The sequence below is a fragment of the Priceomyces carsonii genome (assembly GCF_900007245.1).
Source record: "Priceomyces carsonii strain CBS4050 genome assembly, scaffold: Debaryomyces_carsonii_scaffold_5, whole genome shotgun sequence".
Taxonomy (NCBI): Eukaryota; Fungi; Ascomycota; class Pichiomycetes; order Serinales; family Debaryomycetaceae; genus Priceomyces; species Priceomyces carsonii.
In genome coordinates, this window is record NW_026946678.1 from 1,267,526 (window position 1) to 1,293,795 (window position 26,270).

Sequence of the window (26,270 nt, forward strand, 5' to 3'; positions counted from 1 at the left end):
AGTCAAGATTTTATATTCACTTCTTGTCATAACATCCCTTGCCACCTGTTTAAGTGGAATCGATGGAAAATTTGCCCAGTAATAATCACGTGATCAGAAAAGTAATATTAGTTGGCAAAGAAGGCATGAAGATAAGAGACAGTGTTTAACTTAACTTCAATACTCTCTTTACTCTAATTTCTCTAAGCTTCGTCTAATAAATCTAATAAATATATCTACAAAAAGAGAGTTGTTTCTACATTCTGCACAATTTTCATACAGCGCTCCATAAACATGAGAGTAAGTATGGAGTGGGGCCCAACTCTTAACAACTGAGCCCAGAATCCCTTGTATAAAGCTCCAAATCCCTCGGCCCTGATAGTCTTAGCAAAACAATCGATAGGGCCGCTATAAAGGTCTCCTCTTTGATTATAGACTCTGGTAAGAACGACATCCCACGGATTCATTACAATTGCAACTGCTACCCCAGCAGCCAATGAGGAAAGGAAATGCAAAGCTAGAGTATCATCTTTGACTATCTTCTCATACAACAAAAAATTCTTGGTATAATAGTACACTGGAAGCTGTGCAGCAGAACCGGCCCCTGTTCTTAAAATAGCTGCATCGACACCTCTAAATAATCCCTTGACACCTGCTATTTTATATACAGATGCTAACCCATCCCAAACGCTTTTATAATAAGTCTGCTGTCCAACATTCATGGTAGTTTTTGCTTTTGAATATGATTGCATCCTTGTCTTGACAAGGAAAAATGGAGAGCCTAGCACAGCACCTGCGGAACCCGAAAGAAACCCAGCGAAGACATTGATAAAAATATTCTGCGGAATGTTACCATTTTCAGTGAATATGGATGGACGAAGGTATTTAGTGAGATAGTATCTACTTGGTTCATATAATCCGATTCTGCAACCATTTAAACCCAATTGATAGCAGTATCCACCAACAAGACCTTGCTGTAGTCCTCTAATACCTTCATTCCTATAGATCCAGAAGAATGCTTGTATAGGGTTTTCGTATAGTTTGACAGCATTCTTTGAGCTTTTAACTAACTCACCTTGTAATTGCATCCGGATTTTTATCAACTCAATGGGGTTTGTGAAAGTTACAGCCCCACAAGCAGCTAAACCTCCCGCAACAAAGCCCCCGAAAGTAGATATACTTTCACTTATATCTTTGGAGTCCTTGTTCGTATCAAGCTTTGTACTCATCTTCCTGTGGGAAAGCTACTATCCTCAGATCTCGTTTAGTTCCAATCCAATGCATTTTTCATGCTGCTCATCTTTCGACATCAAGTCACGTGCTTGTAATCAATAATTCCTTTTTACTGGTCAGGAGAAGTTACAAGAGCCTGTTAGCTTTACGGCCTCTACTTGAGTAAGCCTAGAGATCCATTTCAATGCCATTAAGAATCATATCTTGCCTTAAGCTCTTTCTTTTCAATTTTGCTGTTCAATTTTTTTTTTCTTTTTTTCATGTTTTATGCCTCGCATTATCAAGAGATGAGAAATTAAGGTTTCGATTCGTTCTGTTCTATTCGTCAGTACCATAAATCAGAATTATGTTGAGCAAAAGTGTTCTTTTTCGAAGAAGAGCAGTTGATCTTAGTAAAAGATACCTCTCTACTACTGGGCTCAGAGAAAGCCTTCTAAAATATCCTGTGGGACAAAGTATACATGGTTATACTATTGAGAATGCGAGGGAAATACCAGAGTTTTCGCTTGTTGCAGTTCAGCTTAAACACTCCAAGACTGGGTCTGAACATGTTCACTTAGACTCACCTCATGATAAAAACAACGTATTTCTGGTGGCATTCAAAACTAATGCTCCTGACGCCACTGGGGTTCCTCATATTTTAGAGCATACCACTTTATGTGGATCTCATAAATATCCTGTCAGAGACCCTTTTTTCAAGATGTTGAACAGGTCTTTAAGCAATTTCATGAACGCAATGACGGGTCATGACTACACATTTTATCCATTCGCTACGACTAATGCAAAGGATTTCGAGAATTTGATGGACGTATACTTATCTTCAACATTCGAACCTTTGCTCACTTTTGAAGATTTCACTCAAGAGGGTTGGCGATTAGAAAACCAGGAAACTGAAAATAAAGAAAGTTCGTTGGCTTTCAAAGGTGTTGTTTATAATGAAATGAAGGGCCAGTATTCTAACTCAGCCTACTACTATTATATAAAATTTCAAGAAGCAATATATGCGTCCTTGAATAATTCTGGTGGTGATCCATCGAAGATTACTGACTTGAGTTACGAAGATTTAATCGAATTTCATTTTAAGAACTACCATCCATCCAATGCGAGGACCTTTACATATGGCTCATTTCCATTAGTGGACCATTTACAAAAACTTAATACCTTTTTTAATCAGTTTGGTCGTAGGCAGAAAAACTCTGTCACGAAGTTGCCAATTTTTACTCAAACTTCTGAAAATACTGATGTCACAGTCAGCGGCCCGGTTGATTCAATGTCGGGGAAGCCTATAGAAGAACAATATAAAACTTCGATTACGTGGAATCTAGGTAATCCCTTAGATGAGTCCAAGCAGTACGATATATTCAAGTGGAAAGCATTAAGCTCACTATTGTTTGATGGACATAGTGCTCCTTTTTATCAGGAATTGATTGAGACTGAATACGGAGATGATTTTTCAGTTAACTCGGGGCTTGATTCAACAACTGCTCTCTTATCATTCACAATCGGGATGAATAACATTTCTTTGGAAAAGTCAAATGATTTGAAAGCTAAGATTACAGATATCATTAAAGATAAAGTTCTTCCAAGGTTTTCGAATCCGGATAAGAAGTTTGAAGATAGGGTTGAAGCGATTTTACATCAAATTGAGTTGAACTTTAAAAAACACAAACCTGAATTCGGTTTAGGTTTGTTGAGTAGTTTGGTCCCTACCTGGGTAAATGGAATGTGCCCTATAACGATGTTACTGGTCGAGAAAATATTGAATGAATTTAAACAAGAATATGCAGAGAAAGGTCTTTTGATGTTCAAGGACCTCATAGAGAACAGCTTGTTGAATCCTGATACGCAAACTTTCAAATTCACTATGGTGCCTGACGAACAGTTTATGACTAAATTAGAAGTTGAAGAAAAGGAAAGGCTTCATAAGAAAACAAATAATCTATCGTCCGATGACAAGGAAATTATCTACGAACGAGGATTACGTTTGGCTGAAAAGCAAAAGACAGATGAAGATGTTTCTGTTTTGCCTACTTTGACATTGAAGGACATTCCTAGACAAGGAGACTTTTATGATTTGGAATTTTCAAGCACTGATCGTCATAAAATCCAAAAGAGAGTTGTGGATGCAAACGGATTAGTATATGTTACTGCGAAAAAAGATATATCATTTTTACCCTCTGAATATTATAAGTTTTTGCCACTATTTACGTCTTGTTTAACAAATTTGGCAGGAACTACGAAAACCTCAGTGACCGATTTAGAAACGAAAATTCAAAAATTGACGGGCGGTTTGCTGTTCTCAATAAGTCCTAAAACGGACCCTTTTAATGTGTCGAATACAAAATTAAGTTTCTTGATGAAGGGAATGTCATTGGGAGAAAATTCTCAACACATTTATGATTTGTGGAATGAAATTCTTTGCGAGACAAGGTTCGACGATGACGAAGAAGTTCTCGACAAGTTGAATATTTTAGTCAAAGGCTTGAGTCAAAATCAAATTAACGTGATAGCTGACAGGGGCCACTCCTTTGCTAGCTCTTTGAGCAATTCCAAACTTTCGCCAACCAAATTCATTACTGAGCAATTAAGTGGACTAGCTCAGGTTCAATTTGTCCTCGATTTGAATGCAAATCTCGAAAAGAATTCGAAGGATTACTTAGCGAAGTCTGTACTTCCAATTTTGAAGGATATTCGAAATTTATTACTTCAAAATGGACATTTCGAGTACAGCTTGGTTGGAAGTAATAAGCTTTTGAACGAAAATGAAAAATTGATAGAAAAATTTGACCAAAAAATGATATCCCGACCACCAGTCCAAAATAATTTAGAGTCATTAGTTGCCTCTTTCAAGGACCAGGGTTTGGAGAGCAGCAATACCTTAATTGACTTACCGTTCCAAGTTGGATATGCTTCCCTAGCAAAGGTAGGGTCAAGCTATGTTAGTAAAGATGGTGCTGCTTTGCAAGTTTTAGCTCAAATCTTGACTTTTAAACACTTGCATTCTGTCATTAGAGAATCAAATGGAGCTTATGGGGGTGGACTTACGTACGATGGGTTAAGCGGCACTTTGAACTATTATTCTTATAGGGATCCTAATCCATTAGTTTCTGTTGATTCTTTCAAAGATTCTTTTGAAGTTGCTTTGATGAAGGCTGCCGATTTGAACAATGAGGACTTGCAGGAAGCTAAATTAAGTATTTTTCAAAGTGTTGATGCTCCTATTCACATTGCGTCACAAGGTTCAAATGTATTTCTCGAAGGAATAACGGATGAGATGAGGCAGAAAAGGAGAGAAAACTTTTTGGATGTTGGTTCCCAAGATCTTAAAAATGTGGTAGAGAAATATTTGATTGAAAACAAATGCAATATTGTTACCGTGATTGCAAATAAGGATAAGTTGAATTTGAAGGAAGCTCAAAATTGGAATATCAAGAAGATGAGTGTAGAGAACCCTAACCATGTAAATAAGTAGCCTAGAAATTACATTTAGAAATACGCAAAAAAGTTTATTGTGCTAGTATATATACAAGATTATGCTAAGCTTCTATGTCTTCCGATCTCCTTTACCAGGAAAAGTCAAAGCTCAAGCTCTATGGCTTCTACTATAGTCTCGGGGAGTAACCTCAGGAACTTTTCTTTTCTTATCTTCGGTAAACAAGCAGTGTCTCTTTGCTATGGGATCATAAAGTATCAAATTTAATCTCTGTGTGCTCCTTGGGATATTAAACCACTTCTCGTAACCTGTCTTTGCTGCCGAAACCAACTTAACCATTGTATGTGTGGTTTTTGCTCTCGCCATATTATGTTCTATTAATAAGAGTTCTAATACTTCACTTTTCTACTCTACCAGCTTCTTAGTTTTAATTATTGGTATTTGATGAAAAAAATGAGATAAAGCTAGACTTCCAAATACGGAACGAAGCGACGTAATTAAGACATCGTGAATTTGTACGACACAAATGTCGTTTCATCCACGGTGCTTTTTCTTATTTTGTCTACAACGCGGAACTTATTTCTGTTGAAAACGGACACGAAGACTAGATCAAACGCCAAGTTCTAAATTAACTAAGGACACAAGCATTGAGCATATTCAAGTGATCCTCACTTAGATATTACATTAATATGAAGGCAAGGTTATCTTTTTCTGCTATTATATTATTCTTTGCGTTGCTTATTGCTTCGGTGAATGCTCTTCAGTTGGAGATTCAAGCAAAGAAGTCACCACAAGCTACTTGCATTAGAGATTTTGCACTTCAAGGTCAGTTGGTCGTTGTCAACATTAAGACCAGCGGAAGATCTGGAGATGGGCAACAATTGGACCTTAGAGTCGTTGATCTGCTTGGTAACGAACACAGACATAAGAGTGATATAGCTGGCTCAACTAAAGTCGCGTTTACAAGTCACCATAATGCAGCTTTTGATGTTTGCTTTGAAAACCATTTAGTTGGTCATGGTTCTTCAAGAAGTAATTTGTATAGAGAGGTTGAATTAGACGTTGAAAGTGGAGCTTCTGCGAGAGATTGGAATGCTCTTCAAACAGCTGAAAAATTGAAGCCAGTAGAGGTTGAATTGATCAGAATTAAGGAGACCACTCAGGAAATCGTCAGCGAATTGCAATACTTGAAGAGAAGAGAAGAAAAAATGAGAGATACGAATGAATCAACTAACTCCAGAGTCAAATGGTTCTCGATACTTATTATTGGCTCCTTAGTTGGATTAGGTGCATGGCAAATTCAATACTTACGTTACTATTTTAAGGTCAAACATATCATTTGATCCCTAGATCTACGTGTGAATAGAACAACCAGTACTCATTTAGCTTTTATTAGTGTAGAGATTAAATCTAAAGATCAACAACTCTTCGAATGCAGCTAAACTAAAGTTCGAAAGTTGTTCTCTATCATGCTCTTCTATCAAAAAGTTGAACTTTTCATTTCTGATACTATGTTGCTGAGTAAACGACTTGTACATTCTTACTCGAGTTTCGTCTGCTGAGTTCAACTTGTGTCGAAATATTTCGATATCTTTATTTTCATAAACACATTTAAGACGAAATTCAGTCAATAGCATTCCTAATAACCATGCAAGTACAAAATTTAATTTCCTCCATGTACAATAGAAGTCATCAAAATTCGCATATGTTTCGTCTTCAATAATAGCCGCATACGTATTTTCATCCAGAACTAAATCAATTGTGTTAATAGTAGCTTCCAGTATCGTCTGCGAGTTAGATTGCTCATCAATTCGACCCGTCTCAAAATTCACACCTGTTAGTTGATACAAAAGTGTGTATGTTACCACTTGTATCATACTTGATTTCACAAAATTTGGTATTCTTATCTCTCTCATGGAAGAAATAGCATAGAACAGCTTTAGAAAATTAAAATTGAACTGTAATAACCTTTTACATAGCTCCACAATTAAGCTTTTCAGCGAAAGATAACTCCGTAATCTACTAGACCTTTGAACTGCATTATTATCATGAAATGTTATAGCATAATAATACATTAGTAAAATAATTTTATACCTTATCTGGAACGAATCTATGCAATCACTAAACAGCGTAATATGAGGTAGATCTAGAAAGTCTCTCTGGCGAATGAATGCTAATTCAACATGATAGCAGGGATTTGGAATCTCGTTAAAAGGATAATAAATTCCTCTTAAAATGTAATTGAGAGCCATTTCATACAAGTCTGCTTGTGAAGAGTTTAATTGGGATAACAAATTCAACAATAAAACATTTGATGTACTGACATGACGTCCATCTAGCGAGTGATAGAATATTTTGAAGGAGTTTGTATCCTTCAATTGTTGGAAAGTATCAATTGTCAAATTATAGCCCTTGACATTTTTAACTAACTCATAATCGAAATTAATAGCCACAATATCAAAGATTAAATGTAAAACCTTGTTATAGGTTTTGTATATGGTATGGTATTTTACACTCTGAGTGCTCTCGTTTGTCGATAGTTTAGCACAATAAAATGTCCAGTCCATTAGATTCCAAATGTTAAAGTGGTTTATATTAGGATTTAATAAGGTGCCCAATAATTCGTAGTCAAATATTCGGATGCCTGGCACCAGACTTTCAGCTGAGGGTTTCATTCGTTTTCTTGGGGGTTGGTTGAAAGTGTGGTTTCCTGAATCCGAATCCAAATCCGAAAAATTTGTGTTTTGATATTCCTTAAAAGAAATAATTAGGTTACTTTGATCATTTGAATCATCTGAAGTTCGTGTTTCTAAATCGAAATTAGCTTTCAACACCTTATTTTGATTGCAAGATTTAGCCTTGCCTAAATCAGATCTTTCTGTAGCTTCAGGAGAAATTAACTTGGCTGTATTCTTTTCTTTCACTAAAAAGTCGGCTATAAGAAGGTAAAGTCTTTCATACAATACTTCTGTTGTAAAGTCACCGTTTTGAACTGATATTGGTAGCGAGTCTACGTATAGTCTCAATTGATTTATACAGCGATCGCTCAAGGGTGGCTTTGACAAAGAAGTTAAATAATCGTCTGATAAGCTGTTCATATACTCTTTGGTAACGAGAACTCCAAGAATATTGACTGGGTCTTTGGTATATGTAGTTCCTTCACATCTCGAAGCTAGAGTTAAAAGCGCTCTCAACACGTCAAGTGATGGAACAGAAAGGATAATAGGTCTAGATTCTTTTAAAAGGTGAGAGACCTCCTTGCTAGCAGCATAGCTTCGTTCTAAATAATTCAACAACTTCTCAAAGCGATCCACATTATTGAGATTACCATATTCGTTGTTTTGAAGTTCTGGAATTAGCGAATCAACAGCATCAGACTTGAATCGACGTAGGGTATTTAAGGTGAATAATAATTGATTACCAAGGTCGTCATTCTTTTCCATTCTATAAAGTGCTTTGATCGTCTTGTGTGAGATGAAACAATAAAAAAACATCTATATATGTCGCACTACTATAATATGATAAGCACCCAGTTTATGCCATGCTTATTATGGTGTAAAGCAAACATTAGAGGGCACTATGTAAAGGCAAGAGGTTTCATTGCTTTTTCAGAGATTTGATTTAAAATTTAAAAAAAAGTCATCTATAACAATTCAAATGGATGTACAAGAGGAAAAAGATGCAAAATTAAAATATAATGTACGATCGAAGTTGAAGGCATAAAAGTGGTTCATTATCGAATCAGGTCGTAAGTTTAATTGATCCCGAGTGATCAGTGGTATTAATGCATATTATATATCAGGTATTGATATCTAACATGTTCATTCCTATCCTATTTCACCTAGGTTGCCTAATATTTCGGCAAATTCTTTGATTGTGATACAAGGTCCAGTCTTAGGGGTTCTTAGACTGAAATTAATTCGATTTCCTTTAAAATCAGTAGATCCACAACTCAACATATCGATTAGAAAAGAATCTCCCAATGATTTGCCACTTTCTCTGTCCTGATCTAAATTTAAAGCCGTCTTAATCAGTTTCAAGTCCGGCAACGTCAACCTATATGCAACGATAAATTCTTCAGTGTTATCTCTTGACGAGGTAGCACTATGTACGAGTAGGCTCCAGCTATCAAGTATATGACCATAAGAGTTTCTGAACTTAACAAGGATGTTAAGATTCTTTATTAGCTTATCAATATCAAGAATATCAATTACGTCAGATGCAGTTTGAATTTGGCTTGTTATAGTGTAGACCCTTATTAAATCTAGAACAGTACTTTGCTTGATGTTAAGATAATCCAATTCCCATCCATGATCACCTAAATACTCATAGTAATATTCAATCGATTCACTGATATCGTCAGTAAAACATTTCGGGATCTGCAATATTCGAAATATTTCTTGTAGGTCTTTGAGTGAAGGATCTTCGTCTTCTAATGCCACTTTAGCATAAGCGGCTATTATCTCTTCTTCAACTTCCGTGTCAACCGAGTTGAATTCCTTTGACTTCGCAAATGTTTTATGTTTTCTTCCTGACATGATACTTTTCACTCAAAATTAAAGCGTAGGAGATGCGGCCCTAATTAGTAAGACAAATGAAGAAAATCTAAGGCACAATATCACTACACCAAATAAATTAGAAGAGGATCAAGTATGAGAGGGCATGGACCTGCTATAAAAACGTCTATTAGAGACATTACAAATGACTTGGAAGAACCACCTTGTCGTATAATTTTGAAGAATGAGTATGAACAACCTTCTGGTAGTTTCAAACTTCGTGGAATTGGGTACTTGATCTCGACATCTATTGCTGAGGCCAGGAGATTAGGCAAGGTTAACGTCCATGTGTACTGTTCATCTGGAGGAAATGCAGGGCTTGCAGCTGCTTACGCCAGTAAGGACCTCAATGTACCGTGCACAGTGGTCCTTCCAACTACCAGCAAAGATATAGTCATAAAAAAACTACAATCATTTGGTGCTGAGGTTAAGATTCATGGCCACCATTGGGGTGAAGCTGACAACTATTTGAAGGAACTCATATCCAACGCGGACGAGTCTACCTATCCTGTTTATTGCCATCCGTTCGATGATCCACGATTATGGGATGGTCATGCGGCAATTATTGATGAAATCATCGAAGAAAAACAGTTGTCTGAGCAAGATTTGTCCAAGATAGCTGCAGTATTTTGCAGTGTTGGGGGAGGCGGCCTTTATAATGGGATAGTAGAAGGATTACAAAGAAGGGAGCCTCCTTTATCAGATGTTCCTATCGTAGCCGTAGAAACTAAGCAATGTCCTACCTTCCATGAAGCTATCAAAGCCGGAAAAGTTGTGCATTTGGAATCTATTAATACCATTGTGACTTCTTTGGCTTCACCTTATTTATCTGAAAAGTCCTTAGAAAATTATCATCATCATGAGACAAAAACTGAGCTTATCGATGACTTAGATGCTATTATGACAACAGTCGACTTTTATGATAAATTAGGTCTAACATTAGAGCCTTCTTGTTCTGCAACTCTTCACTTTGCTCTCAACTGCCACCTATTACCCAAAATTATACCCAATTTAAAAAAAGACAGTATTGTACTTTTCATAGCTTGTGGAGGATCAGGCGTAGATGAAAGTGTAATAGATACCTATAGAAACCTTATAAAAGGATCATGAATAGTTAGAGGAAATGTATACTTTTAAAGTCAATGTGGACCGCTCTTCGACATATCGATGTAATAATTCTGAATATTCAAAATCGGCTTAATATAGTTGTGCTCGCGTGGAACACATGCTGATTGCTGTTTTAGGATATGATATTTTTAACAATAAAAGAGTATAGTAAATTCAACAGTTTTTATTTATTTAACATCAATATTATTTGAAACATCTCTGGAGGTTAAAGCAGAGTGACTATCAGCATATACAGATCTCATCGCTCAGTTTCCGCAATCATTTCACTTAATAACAAAAGAAGAAAGATGTCATCCTCGAACGGGGGAGACGGCTGGCTCCAGTGGTGGAGCTCTACGAAAACGAAGCAAGATGCGACGAAAGCAGATGATTCTATTAAGGATAATGATGAGAGTTCTGTGACTCAAACAGAGCCGTCGAAAGACAAGGGTCTTTCACCTCCTGATAAGGCTATTCGCCTCAAGCAGTCTTCTTCATCGCTTTCGTCTGTGGCAGGAGGGAACTGGCTCAGCTGGTCATCCAAGACAAATAAAAAGGCAGAAATGACAACACATAGAGATAGTGATAGGGATGAAGGGAACGAAGCTATAAAAAAAGATGAGAGGAAAGAAGACGATAACGACAATAGTAATGATAATGATGAAATTGATTATGATCCTGATGATAATGGGGACGAGGTAGACGACCATATTTGCAAAAGCAAGAGGAGCCATAGTTCAAGTTGGAATTTTTGGAATTCTAACGGAGGTAGTAGTAGTGACAATAATCACGGTATTAATCAAGAAGATAAAGAGGGAAATAAGGACGATAAGACGAAGACCAAAGAGAACGAAAAGGAGAAAAAAGTTAGCACAGCAAATACTATTTTGAGATCGACCCCGTCAATACCATCTAAATTGGAGGTGTTCAGCAATTCGATTGCCAAGGAGGAAAAGGCGAACGAATCCGACGACAATACACCTCCTCCGCCATCTGATAAGAGCGGTGACGATGCTGTATTGTACAAACCCCATGATAATGCGAAACAGTTTAATAAGATCAATACACATAAAAATGAAAACTTGAAAGAAAATGTTATCGTTCCCAACTGGAATCTGTGTTTGCCATATCAATCGTCTGCTACATCTTCAACGTCGTCGTTAGTCAGTTCAGCATTTGGAAGTAATTCTACTGCAAACCAAGGTAACTCATTTTCTTCCAAGGTTGACTTTAGAAATTGGAGACAGTTATTGAGTCAAATATCAACTAGACTAGGCTTTGGGTCACATTCTTTAACTAGCGTGGTCGATTCTGGTGATTTAAATCAGGATGAGAGTGACTCTATGGACCAAGTTGAGAAGGAGGTTAATTTTCTATATGAGAAAACCTACAGATTATATGGAAGATCATTAGCGAAGTTACCAAGTCATAAAAGGGCCTGTTTACCCAACTATAATAAAGCATATTCACAAACTCATAAGGACCGCGCAGCTAAGGTTCAAAATCAATCATCAACGAATAACCCAGACGATGATAGTAATAATATCTCCATCAGCAATGATCCTATGGGAAACCTTTTAATCAATCACAAACAATCAAACAATCCTAGCTACATGACTTCGGAGACCATGACTGATATAGCGTCTCAAAAAGTGGGACCCTTGAAGAGAATTAAAAAAATTCTTATAATAGGGGTTCATGGATTCTTTCCAACAAAAATGATACGCCCCATAATAGGTTCGCCAAAGGGTACTTCCTTGAAATTTGCGACTGAAGCGGAGAAGGCAATCATTCGTTATTGTTTAGACAATAATCTTTTCAATGAAAACGAAAATAATGTTAGCATTCAAAAAATTGCTCTTGAAAAGGAAGGAAAAATTTTTGATAGAGTCTCGTTTTTTACAGAAATCTTGATGAAATGGAAGAAAGAGTTGAATGATGCAGACTTCATTTTTGTTGCTGCACATTCACAAGGATGTGTTGTTTCAATAATTTTATTAGCTAAACTTATAGAGATGGGCATTCTAAATAATCCAATTAAAAAGAGAATTGGTCTCCTTGGCATGGCAGGAATCAATAATGGACCATTCTATGGAGTAGATAAATCGTTTTTTATGAAAGCATATTCCGCAATCGAGCATGACTCGTTAATGGAATTGTTTGAATTGACAAAATTTTCCAGTCCGCAATCTTTGGCATATAAAAAATCAATTCAAGTTATCGTGAACGCCAATGTCAAGATATGCCTTATCGGGTCTATCAATGATCAATTGGTACCATTATACTCTGCGTTGGCATCTCACATTTATCATCCAAACATTTATCGTGCCTGCTATATTGATCATTCGTCACAAACTCCCCCATTCATACAAAACCTAGTTTCTGTGTGCTGTCAACTACAAAATCTTGGTTATTTTGATAGTAATGTTTTGAAGGAATTAAGCACTTCTTTAGCGGGCTCATTTACTGGAGGTGGTCACTCAAAGATTTACAATGATGGTAAAGTATATGACTTAGGTATTAGGTTCGTCCTTGATACCGATGACATCGTAATTCCAGCTACAGATCCTTTGACAATAGCTCAAAGCGATTCCGATGTTTTTGACAAGATGCATCATCCAGCATCTAATAACCTTGCAACCGAAGAGCAATCTACTATGACTGCTGAAAACATGCTTACCATACCTGTTACAAATCAAGTCTATATCAAAGAATTCAACATAGGAAAGATAGGTACCAATCCCTTCATTCTTCCATGGTGTTTGAGAGGTTTGCTATTTAATGTCGAGAAAAACTGGCCAAACAACAATAAGTTGATTACTGTTGGCACAGGTAATGAAGTGGGGAGAAACGGTTATGATGAAATAAGCGATTTATATGAACTGTTTGAAAAGTGGAGTCCTGATACTAAGGTACTAAAAGATCTCAAGTTTAGACTTAATGGACTTCGAGCAAGCAAATTATAACCTGAAGTATACTAATTTTAAGGAGCATAGTTTATCATATAAAATGTCGTTTAAAATGTCGTATAACTTTATAATGCGCGTACTGATATATTTACTAATATAATAAAAGCATCAAAACAAAATGTGTAAAGGCTCTTCAAGCTGCTAAAGGGCAAGGCAATACTTCAATTCAGAGAATAATTGAAGCTAGAGCCTCCAATAATTTGTATATTATGCTCTTGAGCTACAGTTCAAATATGGAGTCGAGGAATGCCCAACTCGTTACTCCTGAGTCATCTGAAATAACAACGGAGGACAATCAGTCAGAGATACAAAATTCGGTTAAGCCTGAAGGGGAATTCGTATGTAATGAGGTAACTATTTCGAATAATAGAAACTCGAAAAGCACTAAAAGAAATTCTTACATAGACCCCGAGGATTTGGAATTTTGTATTAAATGTGATTTAACTAAAACCAACATCATAAATACCTTTCCTGGTATCGAATTCAAAGATGTTAAAAACGCTATAAGTGAAAAAGTTGACCTTGGATCATTAAAGTTTACTCCAGGTGAGAAACAATTCATAAAAGATAGTATCAGAGAAGGAAAAACAGTTGATACGATTTCTGATGCTCTTCCTTTACGAAGCTTTACTTTTGTAGAGCAAAAATACCATGAGATTGAAGTAGCAGGAGCAAGAAGAACTAAGTTTAAAAATGCTCAAGAAAAGTTGATTTATGAAGCGAAGTGGACACTAATGGAAGGCGGCACGAGTTCTAGGTCAAGTCGCAGATCAGCTATTTCAGACTTGCAAACTTTGGAACAAGCAGCCAGTCAAATTATACCGAAAGCACCTAAAAGAAAATTAACAGACGAAGAGCTTCAGAAGAGGCGTTGTCGTATGGAAGAAAGAAGAGAAGAGAAAGAGAAAAAAAGATTGCAAAGAATCGCTGAGATGGAAAAGCGCAAATTAGAGAAGATGGAAAGAGGCGAGCAGAAGGCCAAGCGCTCAAAAGGTAGCTCTATAAGTCAACTCCAGGAATCTTCTGAATATTTTCAGCTAATAAGTGGTGATAGAAAGCCAATTGAATCAGGTATGCAAAGAAGAAGGGTGCAACCTAGTCATTATATCCCTGAAGTTACGACCAAACGCGAGCCTAGGATTATTATCAAAACGAAATCTGGATCTGATAAAAGTCGAAAAGGGTCCAAGAAATTGATTCATACATCGAAGGAACATAAAAATGAGTCCGTGGTAACGAAAAAGAGAAAAAGGAGTGCAAAGGATTTGTCTGTCAACCATGAAACTAAGAAAGGGCTCACGGTGAAAATTGACAAAGAAAAAAAAGGATCAATGGAAGGAATGCCAGAACAAAAATTTAATCCTTTTGATCCTCTTGATATCAATCATGATAGTTATGTCTCTTTAGAAGGAAGAGATTTTTATGCATTTGACTTTTCATCTTCTACTGCAGTGCCTCAGCTCTCTTTCGCTGATAGTGATAGAACAAGTGTGATTGCTGATAATGAAAAGTTACCGATTAATGACAGCATAGCTGTGGATATAATGGCGTCTTTTCATAAAAGTTACAGGGATCTTCCGACGTCATTTCCGCCTTTAATGATAAACTCCCCAACTGGAGAGCGAATAATCAATCCTTATAATAGAATTGGCTTGAGATTTTTGATCTATCCTAAGCATTATGAGCTGTATATTCTAGCTTCTCCGAAAACTAATGAATTGAATCCTATTTTCGAGATTATAAAGTTGTTTCAAATCCATTACTCTTTATATTTCTCACATTCGGAAAAAATCAAAAAGATTATAATGGAGAGTTATTGCAAGAAATTGGAAGAGGCGGTAGAGGAAAACAGCTTTCCAGACTTCATGTTCGTTATAGATAAATGGAACCTTCTTATGATCTCATTATCACCAAGCGAAAATGACGTGGATTTTAAAGACATCAACGAAGGCATTAGGTTATATTTGGTTGAGACTGAACGAAAATATCCTACATATGACGATTTATCTCTTGATATCTTTTTTGAAGAGATCGTTAAAGGTTTAGACCATCTTGAACGAAACCAAGAAACAGAACAACCGAGCCCTCATTATGATCGTATTCAATCAAAGAAAGCGATAGGCACTATTACTCCTCCAATATCTTCAGAGGACGAAAAAGACTGCCATTGTCTGAGTTCGAAATTGAAAAAGAAATTTACACCCCAGTCACTTGTTTCTTCAAAGGCATACTTGAATTATTTGAAGCCCAAAAATTTCATTCCCGCTTTTTTTGAAAGGTTAAAGATGAATAAAAAAATGTCAAGATTCTGTTTACATCAAGTTTTTTTGAGGGTTTATTCGAGAATTGTTTCTACTGATTCTAGAAAGCTTCGGTCTTACAAGGCGTTTACTGCAGAAGTCTATGGAGAACTCTTACCTTCTTTTACGAGTGAGGTTCTTTCAAAAGTGAATTTGAACTCCAATAAGAAGTTTTATGACCTAGGATCTGGAGTTGGTAACACGACATTCCAAGCAGCTTTGGAATTTGGCGCAGCTATTAGTGGTGGATGCGAGCTCATGTCTCATGCATCGAAACTTACAAGAGATCAAGAAGTTCTTCTACTGAAATATTTATCACTTTTTGGTATAAAACAGTTAAAATTGGACTTTGCATTACTGCAAAGCTTCGTGAATAATAAAAATGTCAGAGATGCTGTTCTCAAGTCAGATATTCTTGTGGTGAATAATTATTTATTTGATGCCAATTTAAATGGAGAAGTCGGCCGTCTTTTATTTGGTTTAAAACCTGGTACTAAGATAATAAGCTTGAAGAATTTCATCCGCCCAAGATATAGAGCAATGGGAGATACTGTCTTTGATTATCTCAAAGTCGAAAAACACGAAATGAGTAGCTTCCTTTCCGTTAGCTGGACAGCCAATAAGGTTCCTTACTACATTTCGACGGTTCAGGATTTAATTTGTCCTGAATATTTGTAGAATATATATATATGTTAAAAGTTCCTCAAAAAAGTTTAATAGAAATTCTATGAATATCTCTAACGAATTTAATCCTTTTTTAGCCTTTGACATAAATTCCAATGCTTGCTTAAGAATTATTATTTGCTGCTTCAACGGACCCTGCTCTAGTACTCACGTTAGAACTATTAGGTTTTGACTTCTTTCTAGCTGTACCATCCATCTCTCTAGAAACGGCTAATAACAACGTATTCACCCGTCTTCCTATCTCCTGAGGTGTCCTCGAAAGTATATACCAATCAAACTTAAAGAGATCGCTGGCACATATTTCTTCCTTGATTTTTTCAAGTAAATTTTCGGCAAAGAGGCCATGCTTGTGCACGCATTTAAGTATAAATCTATCTTCGAGCTTTGAGTAAACACGCTTGGAGTTGTTCGGAGGATACTGCACTTTTAAATCTCCCATTGGATCCTTAATGTTCTCCATTTTGAGATTTAAAAGTCTCTGCTGATTTGCCAATTTTTCTGTCTTCTTTTCACTGCTTTCAATTTGCGAAACATATTTGTCGTATCCTTCCACAAGCTTATAAGAATCCCAAAACTTTTTCAGATATTTCTCAACTTCCTCCTCAGTTTTATTCCCCAAAGCCTTGGAGATATTCTTGTAATCAGAACGTCCAAATTTTGCAGATGCATGTATGAAGTTGGTAAAATCTCTTCTGGACCAACTGTGAAAGCTCTGAGCTAAAAGTTCGTTTTTCAAATCAATTTCTTCTTTCGTAAGTGGTACTGCCTCATCAACTTTCCTTTGTTCCTGCTCTCTCATTTCATCTCTACTCATTTCCTCTTTAAACTCTTCTGACAAAAATTCTTCATCACTATCACCAAACTCATCCAAGGAGTATTGGAGCCCAATTTCTTTTTTATAAGCCAACTGTTCTTTTTCTAACAATTCTTTAAGTCCCTGAGGAAAAAATTGATGATCCTGAATATTGTAAACTTTTGGAGCCTTGGGTCTTGCTTGGATACTTTTACTATTATTCTTTTGACCACCTAAGGAAGGTTTCAATACGTCCTTGTAATAATTATCGACTGAATAAACATGTTCCTTTCTCTCTCTTTTAGACGGATTAATCCATGCAAATGCCGTATCCCCAGAATTGTCTTTTTTAGCAAAATTCTGACCATTCCATTCATATGTAGAAGAATCGGAAGTAAAATTTTGTAAATCATCTAGCCCGAGCTTGTCAAACTTTGCATTTAAAGTGGCAGTCTTTTGAGCACCTTTTTGTAAGATTGCTTCAATGTCATCTTCTAGCATAGATTTGTTCTCACCTTGTGATTCGAAAACTTTCCTCGCTCCATGTTGAATCATACCTAACAAATCTTCTTTAGAATTTCCAAGGCCATTACTATTATCTAAATGTCGACCCTGCTGAATAACCAATCTATCCAATCTTAGCTTTTGCGCAGCCCTTTCCAAAACTTTTTCTTCTATAGCATTCTCAGTGACAAAACGATATACTTTGACCTGTTTTGTTTGACCTATACGGTGTGCCCTATCCATTGCTTGTAGATCAGCCTGAGGATTCCAATCTGAATCATATAAAATTACAATGTCAGCAGTCGTTAAATTGATTCCTAATCCACCAGCCCTTGTCGTCAATAAAAATATGAACTTATTTGAATCTTTGGCATTATAGTCATCGATAGCGTCTGTTCTGTCCTCATGACTAGTTGATCCATCGATACGACAATATTCATAATCTCGAAGGTAACAATAATCTTCAAGAATGTCTAAGAGTCGAGACATTTGGGAAAATATTAATACTCTTGATCCGTCCTTCTTAAATTTTTTCAACATCTTATCCAAGATTATTAATTTACCAGCATTATTCACCAAATGTTCATCAGTTGTGTAAGGTGGACCTGGTTCCGCTCCGTCAAACAAGTAGGGATGATTGCAACATTTCCTGAGTTGCATAACTATATTCAATAGCCTTGTCTTACCTTCCTTTTTTCCAACGACACCATTTACAGCGTCAATGTCTTTTTCTAACAAATTTTTATACCATTGAATTTGCATATCAGTCATTCCAATGTAAACGTTTGATTCAATTTTAGGTAGCAAAGACTTTTCCACGTCTGACTTAACTCGGCGTAACAAGAATGGACTTAAGATGGTATGAAGTTGCTGTACGACGTTGTCTTGATTTTTCTCTTTCTCTTCTTCGGTTCTGCCACCATGCATTTCAAACCAAGCGTCAAAAACATCAGAATCACCAAATACATCGGGGAGTAAAAAGTTCAAAAGAGCCCATAATTCGTGCAAATTGTTCTGCAAGGGTGTACCCGTGATCAACAAGCGATTTTTCGAATAGAAGACTCTTATAATTTGCGATAAAGAACTATCTTCATTTTTAATCCTATGAGCTTCATCAACAACTAAGTATTCCCACTTAATTTTCTTAAATTGCGATTTTTCCCGTATTACCATTTCGAAAGAAGTTATCAACACATCAAAATCAGCTGTTAATAAACGATTTTGGATTAACTGGTGTCTTTCTTCTTTGTTGCCTTGTAAAACCAACACATTGACTTCAGGAGTCCATCTGGCAAATTCTCTCCTCCAATTATCCAAAGTTGATTTCGGAACAATTACAATGAAAGGTCCATTAATCAGTTTGACATGTCTAAGATATCCTAAAAATGCGATTGTTTGAAGAGTCTTACCTAAGCCCATTTCATCGGCCAAAATACCACTCAACCTGTTTTCATATAATGATATCAACCAGTTAATTCCCTGAATTTGATACTCTCTGAGTTTCCCATCATTTATATATGAGGGTGACTCTGTGAAAACGGTACCCTGTGAATCCTCGTCGCCAACTGTGGCCTCGTTCTCCAATAATTCAGCATCTTCTTCTTTCTCCGATTTACGACGTCTGTTCTTTTTTTTGTTGTTCTTCGGCGATGTGAATGAGACTTTTTCGTCAATTTGTTTCACTAGGTTCTTAAAATTAGGATCCTTTGATGCGTTTAGATCGATAAAATATCTAAAAAGATGAGACAATCCTAACAAGTACTTGAATCTTTTGGTTGCGTCATCCACATCATGCAATCTGGCTTGCTTGGGGTCCATGCCTAGAATATATCTCTTTCTTCTTTCTATTAAAGTTTCTGTCTCTGTCGAGTTTGTTTCATCTTCAAGGTGTTGTGAAGTGTTGCTTATTTCTGTCATTGCAGCAACTGAATGATTCGGATGAGTTTCTATAGCAGTTGGGCGGAACAGTAAATCTTATATCTAAAACTCGAAGTTTCGAGGGTTTCTGGATTATATCCGCATAAGGTTGATTCTATCAAAGAGGTGTTCTTATAGGTAAAATAATAAAAAATAGAGAGGTTATATTGACTTCTGCGACACTTGTAACTGTCGATCGGGTAACAAAATTATATTCAATAATCTTTTATATTACTATGAAACTACATTTCCGTCTATTAAACCCCAATTAATCTTCTTCTTGTGCTTTTTATCTAGCCACTCGTTACATTTCTTAAAGACTTGCAGCTGAAAGAATCCTCTATGAGCAGACAAGGGCGATGGGTGTACAGTCTTGAGCACTAAGAAATCAGAATTTTGCAATTGTCTTGCGAACCTAGCCACTCTATTTTGAGCTGGAGAGCCCCAAGCCATAATCACAAACCCACCCCTATTTTGGAAATAATTTATAGCAGTCTGAATAACTTCCTCTGTGAAAAGTTCCCAGCCCTTTCCGGCGTGTGAATTAGCTTTGTGGGCCTCGACCGTTAGGCAAGCATTGAGCATCAAGACGCCACTTCGAGCCCACTTGGTTAAATTTCCTCCTCCTGGTGTACCGTTCTTGGCAAGCTGGGAAGTATCGGGGACGATAAACTCTGGATAATCAATTGAAAGTGTCTTGTAGATGTTCACGAGCGAAGGTGGAGGTTTGGTGGGCTCCAATACTGAAAAGGCCAATCCGTGCGCTTGGTTGTAGTTATGATATGGATCTTGTCCTAGAACCAAGCACTTAAGATCGGGTAGTGGTGTATAATGGGACCAAGAGTATATCATATGTCTAGGAGGGAATATAGTTTTATTGGATTGTGATTTCAAAAATCGTTTGAGATTAAGAAAATATGGCTTTGTTAATGATTTATGTAAAAAAACCAACCAGGTAATATGCAAATGTTCTATCTCTATGTCAAGTAAATCGCGTTGCTCCTCTGTTAATGATGAAACCCATGTTTCTTTGTTGAAATTATATCTCGCACAGAAAGAAGCATAAGGATCCGTAGAACTTTCCTTGTCGTTCAATTTATCTAAATCACATTCTTCATGAGACTCGCCAACCAGTTCTGTTGTATTTGAGGTCTTTAGCTTTTGAACGTTAGGTTCTAATGTTTTATTGTCCCTTGTGATTTGAGAAGAAGTCTTTTCCACTTTCTTTTTTTTTACTTGAAAAAAATCAGTAATGAAGACCCTCTTCTTATGGGTCAAATTTGAGGACCCCTTATCGTTTGAATCACTAGCTAAAGACATGATAGCTGTAAGGTTTCTTTTTAGATCTTGGGTTTCATTTTCTCGCATAGACTTATCATCAAACGCGTATTAAATTTAATCTGAGCCCGTACCAGGACACGATAGTAAAGAACTGATTTGAAATGCTCTATTTCAGAGATACGTAGATAACTAAAATAACTTATTGAGCCCATATGGGTAGTCAGGCTCCTTCGTCTCGAAGATGCTAGTTAGACAACTATATAAAAGGTAAAGAACAATTGCATTTGAATTAATTAAAATGAACTTCTTCTCTTCCGAATTGATAAAGCTTGAACTAGTGATTTTGTACTTGCCAAGATATACAAGCGAAATGAATGAAATGGCTAGGCTTAGATAATTGAGCGCAATTATGATTGTTTCGATACCAAATTGGTAATGAATGCCTCCACTTATAACTGAGATTCCACCCCGATCGTTCTTCGCAACAAATGGAACTTTTTCCATGGTAGAGAATTGATAACCACAAGTGAATGTCAAGATTAAGAGGATAGATATAGCCATGTAAATAGTTTTTTTTGAAGAATTATTGAAAAACTGTGAGTTTTTCTTCTTTATAATGACAACAAGAAGTAACGTCGGAAGAAAGGCCCTGAGGAAGTGATATACTGGATTCTCTTCTCTCAAGATTATGCTTTTTTGAAGGACTTCTGACATAAATCTAGCAAATTCTAATGCTTGTTCATCTTTTGACGCTATGGGAACCTTAAAAATAAACCTAGATTCATCCAAAATAGTTACCTCTTTGTCCTGATCGATGTCTCGCTGCTTTCCAGGCGGCACGAGCCAAATATGAGGTACGGTATTAATATTTAAGTGGTTCGCTAATTTAAAATTAGCTTTGAACTTCAAGTCCACGTTTATGAAGAATAAGAAGTTAGTGCTACCGTAGTCTGAAAACCATGCGTTGGACACTCTAGTCACCATTGATTCTATTTCATGACAAAGTTCACACCCATGCTGAGGGTCATTAGAAGTCAATACCAACAATGTATAGAAATCTCTATCACCCGAAACTAGGGATAAATCACCATCGGTGACGGGTATGACGAAGTTCTCATTTTCGTGGGATATCGCTGAAAGCCTCGAAGAAGTATCGGATAAACACAGCACCAAATGAGATATCAAAACAAATAAAAGGAAAGACCTTTTAAGTAACCAATTCAGCATCAATTTCTCAAACTTCCAACGTTAACAGTATCACGGATATCAATATTAGTATGATCAGTCTCTTATATCACATAAACAAGCTTCTACAAATGACACAAAACGACTTTCAAAACGGTTTCATAAACTCAATATCTATTATGCACGAATGTATCTATATAACAAGTTAAATAGCTTCAGTGGTGAAATCACTCCTTTCATCTCTATTTATAATCAAAAATCCGATTGTAACAATAATTGCACCGAATAAATATAGCAAATTGATCGCAAAGCCCTGCAATACCCAGTCACCTATCATGGCTAGAGGGATCGTCAAAGACAAACCAACTGTAACCGTAAGTGGACTAGTAAGCAAAACGGCATTACACCAGCAAAAGTCACTAATGAAGGTTAAAACTGCATTCGAAATTATGATAATAGAGACTTTTGAATTTGGAGGTAATTCAAATGTCTCATATTTTGTTACATGCAAAACAATTAAGAATGGCCATAAAAATATCAAGCTGTAAATACCCACAAAGCCAAAGAATAAATGAGTGTTTAAAGTTCTTTCTTTTACCGAATATTTTCCTTTTGTTTTCAATTTCAAAAGAATAGTATATGTTCCATAGATGATGGCCCCCAATAATGCCAAAGTGTTACCAACGAGTGCCATGAAATTAGGGTCACTGGAGCCATCACTTGGGGTACTCCAGTCCATATCCGTGACGAGAAGTACTCCAGCAAAACTCAATAAAATGCCAAAAATTTTGTTTTTATTAATTTTTTCCACAGAATAAAGATAACCAATAAGTAAGGTGAAGAACGACGACGTGGAGGAAAGAATTGTCTGTGAAGCTACCGATGTGTATGCAAGTGACGCGTTAGTCACTAGATTAGCGAGAAACCATAATGTTGTAAATTGCATCGAAAGCTTGATGGTCTCAAATGGTCCAATCTGCTCGTCCCTTGATCCTATGATTCTAAAGCCATCATTGAAGCCTGCTAAGTCATCATTTGATCCGTACTCTACCCTCGCTTCTTGATCATTCGTCGTACGAAGTTCAACTCTTTTATAATCTTCTTTCACGCTTTTGATAAACTGGTTTAAGCTTATATTTTCATTTCTAAGATACCCCAAAAAGTAAAACGAGAAACAGCCTGTATTTATGTAGGTAATCAAAAAAGGTTTCCTATACAAGTCTCCACTAGCTAGTATGTTAACTAAAAAGCTTGACGCGACCCAAAAGATAACCACAGATGCTAAATTAACAAGACCTAAAGCCCACTTTTGTTTGGCTGAAAATTTGTTAGCCAGTCGAAAAAGACTCGAAAAGTACAATTGAATGCTAGTCCTTAATCCGCCTTCTGACTCCATCGTTTTCCTTTATCTAACTATCTAGAGTTTGTACGATAATTTAAGCTTATGTAGTTCCTTTCGCTTTATTGTAATCAATTATGAGTCCGGCGCCTTATCGTTTACAAAACTTACGTAAGCACAGCATTAGAACAAGAACACATTTTTGACCTTTTTGAGAGCAGATTAAAGAGCCAATCTCAATGTCTTGGGGATGGGGAAATGAGTTATATTTTGAAAGCTCTATGGTTTTAATAAATTCTTACCAAGTGTCTCCAAGAGTTTACTGAATTGTTTGCAGTACAACTTTTCTATTTGCCAAAAAATATGCAACTCATGTAAGACATGAAACGAACTGTAAGAAATTTCTATAGTGGGACACTTGTTTTTATTGGGATTTTGAATGTGATCTATGGTACAAAGGGATTTTTCAAAGGAGTTAAAATGCTCTACATTGGCTCGAGTCTAATTGTAAAAAAATAGTATGGAGATTGGCATATATTTATGAAGCTCTATCCTTGCATAGAAGTTTATATCAAATCGCAAAAAGCATGCTAAATGCTCTGAATTGCAAGCTTTTCAAAGCTATTGTAGTATTTGGAATTCATTTTACATTTTGTGACGATAAAATCTTGGCTATAGCGTGTGAATCACATCTTCTTTTAAAACTAATAACTTTTAGACAATATTAGAACGTTTTATTGTTCTTTAAATTTGCAACTTCATTTTGGGATTCAAATGATTCTCGACATAAGAGTTTATCAACTTAGACAAGCCAATTGCGCGTTCCTCTTCATACCTTGGTGCCACAACTTGTACACCGATGGGAGTGCCGTCATATAATTCAGCATCATAGTAGTCATAAAGAACCCTATCGTCCTCATCTAACGGTTGATAAGTTTCGTCCTTAATATCTGTATATTTGTCAGCCAAAGTGATTGGAGTTGAAACTACCGCATAGTCAAGAACATTAAAAGCTCGAGTAAAATTGAGCTTGAATTTTTTTATGTCCCCAGGACGAAAGGACGCCATAGGTTGTACGGGCAATATTAAACCATCGACAGGTCGTTTCGTAGTTGTAATATTTGCTGTTTCAAGCCAGAATTTATCAAAGTCACGCTGGTATTCATATTTCCTGGCATATTGATCCCAATGTTCATTTACATTAGCAACTCCTCTGCAACGGTTTCCATCTTCATCAAAAGCTGAAATGGTTGTACAAGGTTCCCCAGAGTGTTTGCATTCCTCTAGAATTTCTCTGCATCCATCTGCATAAAAAATTTCACCGGCAAATGTAAATAGTTGCTGAAGAGTGAAAGGAGGGCTTAATTCAATCACTTCGTGCCCCTCTCTTTTCAAAGAAGTTACAACCATTTTAATTGCTCTACGAACAGGAGGATGTAGGTAACCTATGTTGTTACAATCAAAAATTCCAAAGGAAAGTTTCTTAGGAGGTTCATAATCTCTCCAAGGTATTGGTAAACACCTTGGGTCATTGACCCAGGGCTTTTGGTCCAATACTAACTTCGTAATGTATTGAAGGTCATCAATATTTACACTCATGGGGCCCACAACAGAGCACATTACTGGTTGATTTGCCATTGAGTTAGTTATGTTAAGATACGGTAATCTATTGGAGCAACATCTTAGACCAAAGATCCCTTGAGAGCTGGAGGGTAGCCTTATACTACCTCCAATGTCTGTCCCAAATCCCAAAACAGAACCATGCGAACCCAACAAGGCGCCTTCACCACCAGAGGATCCTCCGCAAGATAAATTCCGATTTCTTGAATTGCAAGTAATACCATAGATGTTGCTATTTGTTTCTCCTGACATCATGGCCATAGGAGTTGTAGTTTTAACATAGAATACAGCGCCTAAGCTTTCCAAAATCTCAGCTAGTAGAGACACTTTGTCTTTCGAAATCGGAGAGTATAGCTTACTTACATACCCAATGGCAGAGTCAATTCCTTCCAAGTTTATCTGGTCTTTCAAGGAAATAGGGATGCCATGTAATGGACCTATAACCTCGTTATTTTTTTCGTAATATTCATCCAATTGACTGGCTCTTTTCAATGCTCTGTCAAAAAATATCTCACTACAGCAGTTGCACATCTGTTGAACATACGCCGCTCTTTTGCAAAATGCCTTGACTAAGTCATAACTTTTAATTTCTCCTCTTTTTATCATTCTCCTCAAATCCAATAGGCTCGTATGTACGATTCCATTTTCCACATCACTCATAATTGAATTCAAGTATCCTTCTACATCAGAAACACTGTGTACCGTGGGGACCCTTTTCAACACCCATTCATTCGGAATGGAGTCTTTCAAGTCCTTGCGCTTCCTATGTACAACTTCATTCCAGTGCGTTGTTGTGGTGGTTTTAATTTGGTCCATAATGTAGCGAAGTGTGAATATAGTTGTGATATCTCTAATTTTAAAATGTGATCAAATATATTGGTTTTTATATTTGCACTATGTACCATTTATGCCAAAGTAATTAGAAATAATATTCAAGAAGGAAAGGAAGCTCCGTTTCTATCATTGTATTGAGGAGAACTAACCTTATCTTGCAAAACATATGTAAGAAGTTGAGGCTATTCAACTCCGTCCGAATCATTTGGAGTATACCTGTATATACAACCTGAAGATGCACGTTCGGCTTACTACAAATAAGTTTTGTACCCGATTAGATTTATCTTTAATGATTGATAAACTTATATACAGTAATTGATAAATGCACATTCGGCTTACTGCAAAAAAAATTTCGCTCAAAATAGTTCTAATCTTTAATTTATTATCAAGAGATTCATTTCCAGCGTATGTTCAAAACGATATAAAAATATAAATTCCTTGTGGGAATTTCATCCTCATTAGTTTATCATTCCTCAGGAAGGATTATTTTGTGTCTTTATATACAGCCACTTGAGAGTTCTTTTTAAAATACTTGT

At 36.5% G+C, this 26,270-nt stretch overlaps 14 protein-coding genes across 14 annotated transcripts; 5 read left to right on the forward strand and 9 right to left on the reverse strand.

Annotated features, from left to right (window-relative positions):
• Nucleotides 1-215: 215 nt before the first annotated feature.
• On the reverse strand, nucleotides 216-1,208 carry OAC1 (Oac1p; the record flags this gene model as incomplete). Its single annotated transcript, XM_062955028.1, has 1 exon — nucleotides 216-1,208. The coding sequence occupies one exon, from the start codon at nucleotides 1,206-1,208 to the stop codon at nucleotides 216-218; it is 993 nt and encodes a 330-aa protein (XP_062811672.1).
• A 350-nt stretch (nucleotides 1,209-1,558) lies between these two features.
• On the forward strand, nucleotides 1,559-4,684 carry CYM1 (Cym1p; the record flags this gene model as incomplete). Its single annotated transcript, XM_062955029.1, has 1 exon — nucleotides 1,559-4,684. One exon carries the CDS (start codon nucleotides 1,559-1,561, stop codon nucleotides 4,682-4,684), a length of 3,126 nt encoding a protein of 1,041 aa, XP_062811673.1.
• A 111-nt stretch (nucleotides 4,685-4,795) lies between these two features.
• On the reverse strand, nucleotides 4,796-5,011 carry PRCAT00004992001 (mitochondrial 54S ribosomal protein bL33m; the record flags this gene model as incomplete). The annotated part of the gene is made up of 1 exon (XM_062955030.1): nucleotides 4,796-5,011. One exon carries the CDS (start codon nucleotides 5,009-5,011, stop codon nucleotides 4,796-4,798), a length of 216 nt encoding a protein of 71 aa, XP_062811674.1.
• Nucleotides 5,012-5,334: 323 nt separating this feature from the next.
• On the forward strand, nucleotides 5,335-5,988 carry ERV25 (Erv25p; the record flags this gene model as incomplete). Its single annotated transcript, XM_062955031.1, has 1 exon — nucleotides 5,335-5,988. The coding sequence occupies one exon, from the start codon at nucleotides 5,335-5,337 to the stop codon at nucleotides 5,986-5,988; it is 654 nt and encodes a 217-aa protein (XP_062811675.1).
• Nucleotides 5,989-6,027: 39 nt separating this feature from the next.
• Nucleotides 6,028-8,139, reverse strand: PRCAT00004994001 (uncharacterized protein; the record flags this gene model as incomplete). The annotated part of the gene is made up of 1 exon (XM_062955033.1): nucleotides 6,028-8,139. One exon carries the CDS (start codon nucleotides 8,137-8,139, stop codon nucleotides 6,028-6,030), a length of 2,112 nt encoding a protein of 703 aa, XP_062811676.1.
• Nucleotides 8,140-8,472: 333 nt separating this feature from the next.
• PRCAT00004995001 (uncharacterized protein) lies at nucleotides 8,473-9,183 on the reverse strand (the record flags this gene model as incomplete). The annotated part of the gene is made up of 1 exon (XM_062955034.1): nucleotides 8,473-9,183. The coding sequence occupies one exon, from the start codon at nucleotides 9,181-9,183 to the stop codon at nucleotides 8,473-8,475; it is 711 nt and encodes a 236-aa protein (XP_062811677.1).
• A 114-nt stretch (nucleotides 9,184-9,297) lies between these two features.
• On the forward strand, nucleotides 9,298-10,311 carry PRCAT00004996001 (L-serine/L-threonine ammonia-lyase; the record flags this gene model as incomplete). Its single annotated transcript, XM_062955035.1, has 1 exon — nucleotides 9,298-10,311. The coding sequence occupies one exon, from the start codon at nucleotides 9,298-9,300 to the stop codon at nucleotides 10,309-10,311; it is 1,014 nt and encodes a 337-aa protein (XP_062811678.1).
• Nucleotides 10,312-10,616: 305 nt separating this feature from the next.
• On the forward strand, nucleotides 10,617-13,274 carry PRCAT00004997001 (uncharacterized protein; the record flags this gene model as incomplete). The annotated part of the gene is made up of 1 exon (XM_062955036.1): nucleotides 10,617-13,274. The coding sequence occupies one exon, from the start codon at nucleotides 10,617-10,619 to the stop codon at nucleotides 13,272-13,274; it is 2,658 nt and encodes an 885-aa protein (XP_062811679.1).
• A 212-nt stretch (nucleotides 13,275-13,486) lies between these two features.
• DOT1 (histone methyltransferase) lies at nucleotides 13,487-16,255 on the forward strand (the record flags this gene model as incomplete). The annotated part of the gene is made up of 1 exon (XM_062955037.1): nucleotides 13,487-16,255. The coding sequence occupies one exon, from the start codon at nucleotides 13,487-13,489 to the stop codon at nucleotides 16,253-16,255; it is 2,769 nt and encodes a 922-aa protein (XP_062811680.1).
• A 109-nt stretch (nucleotides 16,256-16,364) lies between these two features.
• ISW2 (DNA translocase) lies at nucleotides 16,365-19,475 on the reverse strand (the record flags this gene model as incomplete). Its single annotated transcript, XM_062955038.1, has 1 exon — nucleotides 16,365-19,475. The coding sequence occupies one exon, from the start codon at nucleotides 19,473-19,475 to the stop codon at nucleotides 16,365-16,367; it is 3,111 nt and encodes a 1,036-aa protein (XP_062811681.1).
• Nucleotides 19,476-19,709: 234 nt separating this feature from the next.
• On the reverse strand, nucleotides 19,710-20,843 carry PRCAT00005000001 (uracil-DNA glycosylase; the record flags this gene model as incomplete). The annotated part of the gene is made up of 1 exon (XM_062955039.1): nucleotides 19,710-20,843. The coding sequence occupies one exon, from the start codon at nucleotides 20,841-20,843 to the stop codon at nucleotides 19,710-19,712; it is 1,134 nt and encodes a 377-aa protein (XP_062811682.1).
• Nucleotides 20,844-20,945: 102 nt separating this feature from the next.
• On the reverse strand, nucleotides 20,946-21,983 carry PRCAT00005001001 (dolichyl-diphosphooligosaccharide--protein glycotransferase; the record flags this gene model as incomplete). The annotated part of the gene is made up of 1 exon (XM_062955040.1): nucleotides 20,946-21,983. The coding sequence occupies one exon, from the start codon at nucleotides 21,981-21,983 to the stop codon at nucleotides 20,946-20,948; it is 1,038 nt and encodes a 345-aa protein (XP_062811683.1).
• Nucleotides 21,984-22,146: 163 nt separating this feature from the next.
• On the reverse strand, nucleotides 22,147-23,337 carry PRCAT00005002001 (uncharacterized protein; the record flags this gene model as incomplete). The annotated part of the gene is made up of 1 exon (XM_062955041.1): nucleotides 22,147-23,337. The coding sequence occupies one exon, from the start codon at nucleotides 23,335-23,337 to the stop codon at nucleotides 22,147-22,149; it is 1,191 nt and encodes a 396-aa protein (XP_062811684.1).
• A 687-nt stretch (nucleotides 23,338-24,024) lies between these two features.
• Nucleotides 24,025-25,716, reverse strand: PRCAT00005003001 (uncharacterized protein; the record flags this gene model as incomplete). The annotated part of the gene is made up of 1 exon (XM_062955042.1): nucleotides 24,025-25,716. The coding sequence occupies one exon, from the start codon at nucleotides 25,714-25,716 to the stop codon at nucleotides 24,025-24,027; it is 1,692 nt and encodes a 563-aa protein (XP_062811685.1).
• Between the last annotated feature and the right edge of the window lie 554 nt (nucleotides 25,717-26,270).